Source organism: Alnus glutinosa, chromosome 12, assembly GCF_958979055.1.
Source record: "Alnus glutinosa chromosome 12, dhAlnGlut1.1, whole genome shotgun sequence".
In the NCBI taxonomy this organism is placed as follows: Eukaryota; Viridiplantae; Streptophyta; class Magnoliopsida; order Fagales; family Betulaceae; genus Alnus; species Alnus glutinosa.
In genome coordinates, this window is record NC_084897.1 from 20493600 (window position 1) to 20506602 (window position 13003).

Genomic DNA, 13003 nt, shown 5'->3' on the forward strand with positions numbered 1-13003 from the left:
CAAATATTTTTTATATTTTAATTTAATCATATTAATTTAAAAAAAAATTAAATTTTATTCACAAAATAAAAAATATTAATATAAAATAATATAAAAATATTTTTTAAATTTGGCATATACAAATTTCGGCACAAAACGGTCGGATCCAGGCCAGTTGACCGAAAACCGGCCGTCCTGGCCAATTTCCGGCCAGAACAGCCGGATCCGGCCAGATGCCGGGGGTCCGGCCGTTCTGGCCGGATCCGGGCCGGGATCCGGCGAGATAGCTGGAGATCCTGCGCTCCGGCCAGTTTGGCCGGAATCCGGCATGGATACCCGGACGTCGCCGGATTCCGGCTTAATTTGTTGAATTCTGGGCACCGATCGGAGTCGGAATCTGACTTGTCGAAATTCGGTAATAGTCAACTGCTTGAACGTAAAGGTTGACTGCGTTGTTTAATAAAGAATCGATTGCATCTATCATTTTCTGAAATTTATTAAGCATTTTTTGTCAAACAGAAATAATTTTTCGGTTGACCATTATTTTCGCCCCTACTAAACACTGGAAAATACCGAAACTATTTTTCAGAAATCATTTTACGTCGAAACAAACGGAACATTAAGGTAAATTTGCGACATAGAACATATAGTTAACATATGATATGTTAGATTTGAGTAACATGTCATTAATTTAGTGGTTTGATGTGGCATCCTGTCGCTTAATAAGATGATAAGTTGATGAAAAGATCTAATTAAAATAGGGTAAAACCGAATGACTTAATTTTTTGAAATTGAAAGCCGGATAACCAAATAATTGAAATTACTAGAAAATGTAAGGACTAACTGACATTGGGGAAACTATTTATGCTATAAGCTGCTATTCAAAAGCAATTTGAAATAAAAATTCACGTTGCCACAACGCGGTGAAAAGCCAAACAATAACTTTTTTTCATTTTAAAAGATAAAGAAAACACCACTGAAGAAGCCACAAAAAGCTTCATCAAACGAGGTATAAGAACTTTAGAACTAAGGCTCCATTTAGTGGGGCTTTTCTAGGGGTGATTTTGCTAAACCTGCATCTTGTTTGGTGAAGTAAATGTTCCTAAGCTTTTCATCACCAAATTTGTGAAGCAATTTGTGCCTTTTAGACGGCTTTTTGGAAGTAGTCCAAAGATACCAGATTCCTAACAATTCTTAGGATATTCTACAGAGTTGGTTTCTTTAAATCTCAACAATTAATATAATTTATCACTTCATTAATAACCATAGCAAGTGTTAAGTATGGTAAATAATGAGACGATGAATGCTGTTATGGAAAAATCTCAACATTTTAATTTGAAAATAATGATTGAGATTTAAAGAAATCTGCTTTGTAGAATACCCTAAAAATTTATGGAAATTTAGATGTCAAAAGATTGCTTCTAAAAGCAATTGAGCTTTCTTTAAAGTTGAAATTCTTTAAAATGATATAAATTTTTTACAAACTAGATCGTAGGAATTCCTTCATCCCAGTCTCTAAAAGTGTCATGTGTCCCTTGAACACGTGAAAACTACTTTTATTATTATTATTATTAATAATGCTATAAAAAAAGCATGTGTTTCTCGTATACTAAGGAACCCATAACACTTTTAGAGATTAAATTTAAAGAATTTTCCTACAACATGTAATACACCTGATACTGATTTAGGGATTTAAGGTTGATTTGTAAGAAATAGAGATGAAATGGGATTGAGAAAATATGATATTGAATAGAAAAGATATACTGATTACATTATTTAGATCAATTCGAGTTTGATCGGACTCCTCTTACAGGACTAAAGCTTAATCTACCTATAAGACTAAACTTGAGATTACAATTCACTGAATGACACGAAACAGGCTTTATATTAACATACAAATCCAACTAACTAACAACTCAATTCCTCTGGCCCAGCTGTAATAACCGATCCACGTGCTAGAATCCTACTCAGTAGATCTCTTACACAACCCAATTTATACGAAGTTTTTTTTTTTTTTTTTTTTTTTTTTTTTTTTTTTTCAGGTACGGTAGATTTGGTTAGAGGTTTTCTTAAAACAGAAATATGGACTTGGGGGAAGCTCAGGAAAGTCCTTGTTGTTATGATTTTCGTTAGGTAAAGTCCTTGGTACCAAATCTTGTTCTTTGAGTTAGCGTAGCAAGGAATATCAATTTTGGTTCCAGGGCAACCAACAAAGGTTCTTTGGGCAGGAGGGGATACAAAGGTTCTTTGTGTTTGTCTAAAATTTGTGTTTTTTGAAGTTCTGTTTTCTGCGTTATTTCATGCATCATATTTTTATTTCTCATAGATAGGAAGATCGATTTGGGGATTTTTTTTTTTTTTTTTTTTTTTTTTTGAACAGACAAATCTTTGCATCTTCATTATTCAGAAAAATTGATCCCAGAATTACAAGAATTTATGATCTAGGGACTCGTGGTTCCCTAATAACAATCTCAAAAATACATAAAGGAATATCTTCTAGCCATACTTCATCTTGAGGGGCACCAGTAGAAATAGCAGATTTGGCAAGAACATGAGCTGCTTCATTGAACTCTCGAGCCACATGAATGAAGGAATAAGTTCTGAAGAAAGCCAAAGTCTGATGAATACCTTCAATAAAATGTCCAAATCGGGAATAGTGAGGTGGACTAGAATTCACCTCTTTAATAACCTTCAAGGCATCACCTTCAAAGAGCACATAAAAAAAACCCACGTCCTTGGAGAAGAGAACTGCATAGGAAGCTGCCATGAATTCTGCTGTATGAGCATCAGTGACCAGGCTTACTGTTAGTCGTTTTGCCCCCAACAGATTACCAAAATAGTCTCTTGCCACAATGCCACAACCCACCAAACCAGTCTGTTTATTTAAGGCTGCATCAAAATTTATTTTAACAACTCCTGTGGGGAGGGATTTCAATAGCTAGGCACCTGTGCAACTCCCAGTGTTGGTGCATGAGTTGGTTCATTCTGCCGCTGCATGCATCTTTTAAAATCATCAATATTAGCCATCGCAGCAGTATATGTCTTATTTGGATCTTCAACAGTTCCCTCGAATATCCAGGCATTGCGACGGAACCATACTCTCCGAGCTATTGTTGCAAAAGCATCCATCTGGTCTTTATCAAAACGGTGAAGGCATGCTATAAAAATTTATGGAAAAGAAAAATCAATAAAAGCACACTTTTGGAAGTTTGAAGAGCCAGCGCTCTACACATCCTGAGCAGCAGGACAGGACCACAGAGCATGGACAATAGTCTCCTCTTCTTGTATGCACCAAGGACAACTATCATCCTCAACCACTTGCCGTCTAAACACGTTCTTCTTTGTAGGGAGGATGTTGTTGTAGGCACGCCACATAAACATTTTAATTGAGTTAGGTACTGAGAGGTTCCACAGGGATCGCCACATCTCAGGATCCTTCTTCACTAACGATGATTGTCCCCATGCTCGTTCTTGTAGTTCCATACCAAGGTGATAAGCACTCCTTACCGAGAAGATCCCATTGGCAGTACCTATCCAAACAAGGCGATCCGGTGGCAGGCTTGGACTAAGAGGTATCGCAGAAATCACTTTAACCTCCTCTGGATTGAAGCAGTTCTGGAGCAGGGTCATATTCCACGACTTAGAGTCCCTGTCAATAAGTGTTGCCACCCGAGTATCACTTAGCTGATTAGATTGGGGAGATTGAACCTCATGGGATGTTGGAGTGGGAAGCCACCTATCCCCCCATATATTGATTTTGGACCCATCGCCAATTCTCCATATAAGACCTTGCTGGAGCAATTCTCTGGCAGAATGTATGCTTTTCCACGCATAGGAAGGGTTATTCCCCAATGAAGCCTCCAGGAAAGAGGACATTGGAAAGTACTTAGCCTTAAGAATTCTGCCCAGTAATGAAGTTGGATTTTGAACAAGTCTCCAACCTTGTTTTGCCAATAAGGCCTTGTTAAAACAAATTAGGTCCCTGAATCCCAGCCCTCCTTGATGTTTGGATCTTCCCATCCTGGCCCAGCTCATCCAGTGAATCCGTGTGGTATTAGCCATATGAGTCCACCAGAATTGATGCATCAAATTATTTAGATCCTTACATAGAGTAGTTGGCAACATGAAAACACTCATGCTATAAGCTGGAACTGCCTGGACTACCGCTTTTAAGAGTACTTCCTTGCCCGCTTGGGAGATAAATTTAACTTTCCAGTTTGAGAGTTTGAGCCCCACCTTCTCCTTAATGTTGTTGAAAGCTTGTGTTTTTGATTTGCCAACCAAAGCCGGCAGTCCCAAGTAGGTGTCAAACCTGTGAGCTTCCGTCAAGCTTGATAAGCTGAGAATCTCTTCCCTTCTAGAGTGGCTGGTATTTCGACCGAAGAAAATAGAAGTTTTTTGCATGTGGCATTGGTAATATGTTAAATGAGAGTTATGAGACATATATGACATTTATTTTTTATAGTAAAGTGACCATAGAACCTATTTCAAACAATATTAATCGTTAAGATATTAAGAGGATTAATTAAACCACGTGAAAAAAAAAAATTGATTTTCGGAATGTTTTGCGTTGAGATGTAAGAGTATTAATTAAATCACAAGAGCTTCTACACATTCTCTTCTCATCCTTTCCTTATCACCCTTTTATAATAAAAATTAATTTTTAAGGAAAAGAGGGTGATAAAGGAGATGAGGGAGGATCTTTAGCATTTCCCTTAAATCACGTTTCGCACTAAACGTTGTGCGAGAGATACAGACCGTCGCATTTAATTTTAGGGAACGTCCGTCCAATGTCTACGTGTGGTGAGATCATATTGTATGTCACATATTGGGGAATTGATTTGTGGGGGACAACAAACCGTCCCCCACCACCCCTTTTTAATTTTTTAATAAAAAAAATCAAAAGATGTCCTTTGATGCTCCTATCAGAAGACATATTTTAATTTTTTTTATTAAAAAATTAATAAAATGGTGATGGGAAACCGAAAACCGTCTCCCGAAAACCGTCTCCCAATGTATCATTTCCCTGTTGATTGGCCCGGCCATCAGTACTTGGCATTTGGTTCTCAATTTTCAAGGTCCGAGGACGTCATTGCATACGTGGTCTGGATGTTCATCTGATACTATAAATAGGAGACCAAAGGAGTAATCCTAGCTAGGACAACTGACAAGTTCATTTTCATACTACAAATATATACCATTAGCTTTACTGGCTCATATTATAGAATCTCCCTCTCCCTCACAGTCACACGTGTTCTCAGGTGAGCCACTTCCTTGTTGAGACAATCTTGTATATATCGATCTACAATGTTCATGATGTTCATCTATATATATATATATGGTGGCTACGAATACGATCGATGTTGATGGATTACTTTCTCTTTTGACCCTATATATTACTCTAATTAAGAATACTGATATTTTACTGCCTTACATATGATGGACTAGTCAACAATGAGCTCTGAAACTGCAAATGAAAATTGCCTTGGATGGGCCGCAAGAGATGCATCTGGGGTTCTCTCACCTTTCAAATTCAGCCGTAGGTATGTTTACTTAATTTTCTCCTCGAGGAAGGAAGCTTAATTACATAAACAAAGAGAAAGCCTGCAGTTTGATATAGCATGCATCATTCTTTGCTTGATGATATGGTGCTGGTGCATAATAAAGATTGATTAACAAGTTCGGAAAAAAAATCATTCAGGGCTGTTGGAAAAGACGATGTTTCTATAAAAATCACGCACTGCGGAATGTGTTATGCCGATGTAATTTGGACCAGGAACAAATTTGGAGACTCCAAGTATCCTGTAGTGCCTGGGTATGTGCACTGATTTAATAATATTGAGTAATTCTTACATTTGAGTACACCAACGTCAATCAATGATCATTCGCATTGCCAGACACGAGATTGCTGGAATTGTGAAAGAGGTAGGTTCCAATGTCCAGCGTTTCAAAGTTGGCGACCATGTTGGGGTGGGAACTTTTGTCAACTCTTGCAGAGATTGTGAGTATTGTGATGAGGAGCTAGAAGTACATTGTCTAAAGCGAGCTGTTACCACTTTTAATGCCATCGATGTGGATGGTACAATCACAAAAGGAGGATACTCCAATTCCATTGTTGTCCACAAAAGGCAAGATTTTTATGATGTTACTGTGGTTAATGGATGAGGAAATTTGTGCAAATGCCAGAGATGATATGAGGATTATTGGTTTTGTTTTGGTCTTGAATATGCAGGTACTGCAATACGATTCCTGAAAGCTATCCATTGGCTTCAGCAGCGCCTTTGCTTTGTGCTGGAATTACTGTTTACACTCCCATGATGCGCCATAAGATGAATCAAGCTGGTAAATCTCTAGGAGTGATTGGCCTTGGTGGTCTTGGTCACATGGCAGTGAAGTTTGGGAAGGCTTTTGGGTTGAACGTGACAGTTCTCAGCACAAGCATATCCAAGAGAGAGGAAGCCCTGACTCTACTTGGCGCAGACAAATTTGTGATTTCATCTGACCAAGACCAAATGGCTGTAAAATACACAAGGCTTCTTAAAGTTGATAACTAACCGCTTGGTTTTGTTGAATTGATGGTCATGAACATTATCTTTTTCTACAGGCCTTGGCTAAGTCATTGGACTTCATAATTGACACAGCATCTGGTGATCACCCATTTGATCCCTACATTTCGCTTTTGAAGACTTCTGGTGTTCTTGTCCTGGTGGGTGCCCAGAGTGAAGTCAAGTTCAGCGCTAGAGCCCTTTTGCGTGGTAATTTGACAATTTCAGACTTGAAGTTCATATTTTTAATTTAAGCTAATAGTTGTAGCTTGGGATCGGCGGTTAGAAAAATGGGAGCCTAATGAACTCTATGCTTGGCTTCTTCTTCTTGGCAGGCAGGATAACTATTTCTGGTAGTGTAACTGGAGGCACGAAAGAGAGACAAGAAATGATAAACTTCTGTGTTGCGCACGACATTCATCCCAAGATTGAAGTGATTCCAATTCAGTATGCAAATGAAGCTCTTGAGAGGCTGATAAAGAGCGATGTCAAGTACCGGTTTGTGATTGATATCGAAAACTCCCTGAAATGAAACCATGTAGAAAAAGAAGGATTCTGTTGCAATCCTCTTCTGATGTTTTGCCCAGCAGTTTTGAATGAAAGTATGTTAAGACTTTAGCTGGTTCTAAGAAGTCCATACATAAAAAGAGATCCCAGCATGACTCGATCGGTGTTGTGCTCATAACAGCTTTTGATAATCATAAATGTATCTATTTACATTCCAACAAATGCACGTATTTCATTTCGATTCATCCGTGACATAATTCCTTTGATGAGGCACAAGAAGCGTGGACAAAAAGAAAAGAAGAATCGCGCCTTCAATTCTTTAAAGACCGTTGAAATCGGCAAGCGATCTCGTAGCTAACCTTTTACTTTAATTCTTGGAACGAATCTTCTTGATTTGGTTCATTAACGTGCTAGTTAGAATTGATCTGAAATAATAGATCCCATCGGTGCTGAAAGTCCCGCTGGTCAAATCCTTGAACATGTCGGTCGGTCAATTCTTCACTCCGCTTAAACAATCCCGTCGGTACTGGAAAGCCCGTCGGTAAATCTCCTGCTGTCATTGACCCCACCGGTAATATACAATGTCTTTTCCTCCTGTATTTCAATTGTCGAAGATTGGTTGTCATCCTGCTCAACCAATAAGGGATTTCCCACTTGAAGTCTGTGGTCGGAAAGAACCCATTGTTTGGTTCCAACGGTAAGTGCTTTCCGTTGTTACCCCAGATGCCAACAATCTGACGGCTTGCCACTTTGCCGTACGAACCCGACGGTACGTACTAAACTAGTAACAGGTCCGCCGACAAAATCTTTCTTGGATATATAATTCCGTCGGTAGTAACACAGTAACTCCATCGGTAATATTCCCTTCGGTAATAATCCCATCAGTAAAAGCCCCGGTAAGCCCTTGATCGAAGAGGCTCAAATCGGTCTTCACACGGACCACCATGTGTTTCCTGTTTGCGCCCCAAAGGGGGGGGGTCCTTGTCCTACATCATCCTTGCTACCTCGTTGATGGATATCTCCACCATTTTCTTATCATTGTATCCTTTTCCATTCTCTGGCTGTCCAGTGACAAGATTTTCTGCCTTTTTGGCCCAAAGCACCCAGTAAAGACCCACAATGATGAGAATTGAGAAATGCTCCTACCAAGCTGGGCAAGACAAAATATACAAAAGCTAATTAAAATATGTAACGTTTCATTTGTGATGTATATCCAAAAAAAAAAGGAACAGACTTTTGTGAGAGAACTAACATTCAAATTGTTATGGTAAGAAAAGCCATGAAGTTGTAAGTTCTTATGTTGTGTTAAGTGAAGGAAAAAACTTACAAATTAAATCGATCTTGTGCACGTACAATGCGGTGACCTCTCTGAGCCTTCCAAATCCATAACGTCCATTACTGCTACAGCTTGGAGTACTAGTCCCATCTCTCGGCTTGGCAGGCCGCTGTCCAACCTTCTCTCTTTGGTTCTCTCCTCAACCGGGTAGCATAAAAAAATTAAGCAAATTTTGATGTTGCAATCAGACCTGGGTTTGCTGTTGCGCGCAGTTGCTGTGGTTAGTGACTTTGGAGGGTAACATTCTTCAAGGCTTCAAGCTGCTATCAAGAAAATTCTCACTCTAGATGATGCTGTACGTTGGTGAAGCTACGTACTGCTGCCTTGCTTGCAGTTCGGTTGGCTTCCAGTTGTGGTTTTGATTCTCTTTTTTTAGGAGATGCCTTTATTGTGATTTTTGCTATTAATTCTCCTTCACTGTTTCTTGTTTGGAACTTTGGTAGTATCCTTTCGGATATGATTTTTTATTTATTTATTTATTTTTATAAAGTTGGAGTGGTTTGAAAATTTCTAAATGTGCTAATTTTTGTGTACATGCTTTAAATAAGAGGGTAGCTTCTCACATTGTGGTTGGAAGCATTCTCAGTAGTTCTTAGTAGGTCTTCAATTCTATCTTCCATTCGGATCAAGAGTAGAAAAGATACTCTCTTGAACTTACTCTCATACCAATGTATGATGAAACCTTGACCTCTCCAAAATTGAGATATTTGGTTGCAGGGAAATTGCCAAAAGGAAAATGACACGTAGTAAACAATTAGAAGATACTTTGCTATAAATAAAGGGCTAAAGAGCCAGGTAATTAAAGATCATCTTCACTCGTCTTCTCTAGTTTATTTAAGTACTACTTCGCTTTCCTTTAAATTACTTATTAACTTAAGCATCAAAGTTATTCGTGTTGGTACGTTTCAGTCAGCTCTTTCATTGTTTTTCCTTATAACATGCATTATTAGTCAGCAATTGAGTATATGATAAACTGTATGTATATCTAGAAAAAAGAATACATAAGTTTCTCAAAATTGTTACTCTATTGTCAATTTCTCTCCAAGCTAAAATTGGGACAATATCTCTCACCAACTATAAAAATTGTAAATGTCTTCCACTTTTAGGAGTACAATTTTTTATTTTTTATTTTATTTTTTTGTAATAAAAAAGTATGAATTTGAATTTAATTAAAATTGTAAAATTCTGTCTAATAGGGCGCAGAGTTAACCAAACGACGCCGTTCAATTCAGTACTATTATAAAATCCACTTTGAAATTTCTGATCCCCGCCAACACATCCATTAGCGCTAACACCTAAACATTTCTCTCTCTCTCTCTCTCTTTGATCGTTGTTTGGCTACCCAGAAAATGTAGAAAAGGAAAAGAAAAGAAACGAATTCTTTTTGTCTATATCCAATAAATTTTGTCCATCTACAAAATCATTTTTGCGGCGGGCTAGTGCGGACGAGATTTTACGAAAATTTGAGAGTGAAATGTTCATTTTCTCTTTCTATTCCCTCTTTTCTTGTCGTCCAAACAGATAAAGTTTGTGTCCTTTCCTTTGGTCAAATCGAGGCTTCAGGTTTCGATTTTTTTCCTCTTCACTCTGTTTGGTTGCCAAGAAATGAAAGGAAAAGAAAGCGGGACTTGAATAAATTCTTAATACGCGTATTCAGCTCAATACATACAAGCTTTCGTTCTGTTGCGAAACTAGACTGCCTCAAATTTGTACTGGAAATTTCGTTTTCTTTTATTTTCTCTGGAGTTCTCACTTCTCAGCATCCAAACAGTGGTCCACGTCACTTTTTTCGTTTTTATTTTTCAAATGATTCTGTTATTGGTTGACGTTGCAATGTAGATGTGAATTAATTCGTAATCTCTCATTCTTTTGTTTTCAGGTTTGAATCAAATTTTTAGGAAATTGAGCTTTTTCGCACCTCGAAACTATGTCAAATATAACGGTCTGTGCTCGCTTCAGGCCTCTGAGTTCAAAAGACAAAAGTGATCATGGTGATAGTGTCTGTATTATATTCGACACATAGACACTGAAACTTTCCTTTTCAAGGTCTCAGTTTGCTTGACTTTATATCACAGACATTGATTTACTTAATTTTTCAGTAATGACCGTGCATCTGAATCTGATTGTTTTAGCAATTTGAATTCGTATGTGTGCGTGTATGCATGTGAATTTGATTGTTTAAGCAATTTGTGTGATTGTGTTAAGTTGTAGGACGAGAAGGAGGAAGATTTCACTTTCAGCTTCGATAGGTTATTCTATGAGGAATCTAAACAAGCTGAGGTCTATGAATTTCTAGCTTAATTTGCCAATCGTTCGAGGTATATCTCATAAACTTCATGCCTGCTAAGAAAATAGAAGGAAACATTAGATTACTTTGCATCCGATAACTCAGAAACTTCATCAGCACAATCATTAATTATAATCATCTTCATTAATTGTTACTTGCTTTCGGGAAGGTTTTAACTGATTGGAAATTGATTGTTTACAAATAGGATATCTTTCTTTCTTTCTTTCTTTCTTTCTTTTCTTTCTTTCTTTTTTTTTGGGGGGGGGGGGGAGGATACAAATAGGATATCTATGCAGCTATAAATAAAATCTTCTTCTTATGCTGTGCTCGCTTATTGAAATAGATGCTGTTAATGCAATCAACGGGACGATTATTACTTACGGACAGGTAACATGTAGTTAGTAGCGTAAAAATTGTTCCAAAGGCTTACTTTTCTCTGTTAAATTTTTGGTGATCTGTAATTTATGCATGCCTGCTTTTATATATCACATACACAATCATCTGGACTTTGTATATACATGAGAATTGACACATATGTAAACATAGCTACTTTGTTTATGGGCTGAGAAGACTGGATATGTTAATTTGCTCTCCAAGGAGGCATTAAACAAGTTACAGGTCAGATATCTTGAGACCACAATTCATTTCCCTTATGGGCACTAGTTAAAAAAGATAAAAGATTTCACCACTATCACGGTAAATGTTTGCATTTTGTGTTCCATTTAGTGAAACGAACTGCTAAATAAAGATTGGATTCAAACAAGTTCCTGTGGAATCACAAAGTATTTGTTTTCCTCCCTTGCACATCCACAGGTTATGATGCAAATTAAAGCACATAGAATGACAATTTTTCTGCCATACATTCTTCAGTTGATTTGTAACTTAAGTTGCCGATCATTTGACTGATATTCTAATTTGATTAACTTTGTTTATGCCATTGGTGATCGATAGACTGGAGCTGGAAAAAGCATATTCTAGAAATGACTGTCACAGATGTTGAATAAAACTCTTACATGATGCCATTTTGGTATTTTGGATCAGGGGCCTGGGCCGCCTGGCATTCTAAAATGTGACGAGAAGAAGAAGGGGATACTTCCAAGAGTACGTAGTAGATCGATGGACTTTTTGAGTATATTAAATCTTTTGATAAAATGGCAAAATACTCTATCAAGTTGTCAATGGTACTGAGACACTTATATTCCTTTATCGTGCACTATATATGGGCTAGCTAGCATTGGCTATAATATCAATATCTATGGCTAATTGTAATTTTTTGAATCTATTGTGCTTCTTCCAGGTAGAGATCTACATGGAAATTAAAAGTAAGGTACTTACCTCCCAAATGCAATATTTATAATCATAATACATGATTCTTCTAACTGTGATGGTTGATTCCCCTAACTTTGACACATCTTAATATTTTTTATTATACCTGTACTTTCTTGAAAACATTCGAGGATGTTACCTCAGTCTTGAGCTTTATTGATCTTTCCTACACATTACTGAGGGACCTCTTTGATTTATCCAAAGACCATATACAGATTAAGGAGAGCAAAGCACAAGGGATCGATATTGTTCTCTGGAGCAACAGAGGTGAGCATGTCTTTTGTAAAATCTCTCTGTGCACCATCTTATATATGTTAATAACAATTGTGTAATTTTGTTTTATACTTGTCGTCCTAATTTTCTAATATGATGCAGCTGTGCCATAAACCTGGCTTCAAATCCCCAATATGCTTGAATACCACTTTCACAAGTTTGTTTGTAGAAGTACATACATGCCCACACACATACACAAAACTCAAGAAAGGACATAAATGTATCAACAAAAACACCATAGCAGTCGATCGATCAGGTTTGTCTTATTCAAGATATCCATCACAAATCATTGCTAGCAGAAAGATAATTTGATCAGACCACTTCATCCTCTATGCAGTTTCATTAGTTATTTTTCTAAAAAATCTCCAAACCAATTATATCACTACAGCTAAATTCTAATTATGATAAAATTAGTAAATGAGATTAGATCCATTTTGTTTATATCTTTTGATGTTAGATTTTTCCTTAAGTTTATGTTACTGTTTCCTCAATTCCCTTTCCAGATCTCTGTACTGGACCATAAAATAATTTGATCAGACCATCTTCACTCTGTTTGGGCCGGGTTTTGAAATGGCAGGAGTTCATAAAATAAAATCACTGGCCGGCACTGCACAACAGTACTATTGTCTTTTAACGTAAATCTCATATTATTTATCATGAACATGCAGGTACAATTTAAAGATTAAAGAAAGAAAAAATTTAGAAAGTTGAAAACCCAGCAAAAGTACATGCAACTGGGGAAAACAAAAG

The 13003-nt window shown here is 37.3% G+C and overlaps 1 protein-coding gene across 1 annotated transcript; it reads left to right on the top strand.

Annotated features, from left to right (window-relative positions):
• Positions 1-5390: 5390 nt before the first annotated feature.
• Positions 5391-7692, top strand: LOC133852066 (probable cinnamyl alcohol dehydrogenase 1). The gene is made up of 6 exons (XM_062288738.1): positions 5391-5522; positions 5681-5794; positions 5877-6107; positions 6212-6497; positions 6584-6734; positions 6860-7692. The coding sequence occupies exons 1-6, from the start codon at positions 5434-5436 to the stop codon at positions 7054-7056; spliced, it is 1068 nt and encodes a 355-aa protein (XP_062144722.1). The 5' UTR covers positions 5391-5433; the 3' UTR covers positions 7057-7692.
• The last annotated feature ends 5311 nt before the right edge of the window (positions 7693-13003 follow it).

Bases quoted from the DNA above. Each gene is read 5' to 3' on its own strand.
- LOC133852066 (XM_062288738.1), top strand. From the start codon at position 5,434: ATGAGCTCTGAAACTGCAAATGAAAATTGCCTTGGATGGGCCGCAAGA. The intron at 5,523-5,680 runs GTATGTTTACTT...AAAATCATTCAG, and splicing joins CCTTTCAAATTCAGCCGTAG to GGCTGTTGGAAAAGACGATG. The intron at 6,498-6,583 runs GTAAAATACACA...CTTTTTCTACAG, and splicing joins CTGACCAAGACCAAATGGCT to GCCTTGGCTAAGTCATTGGA.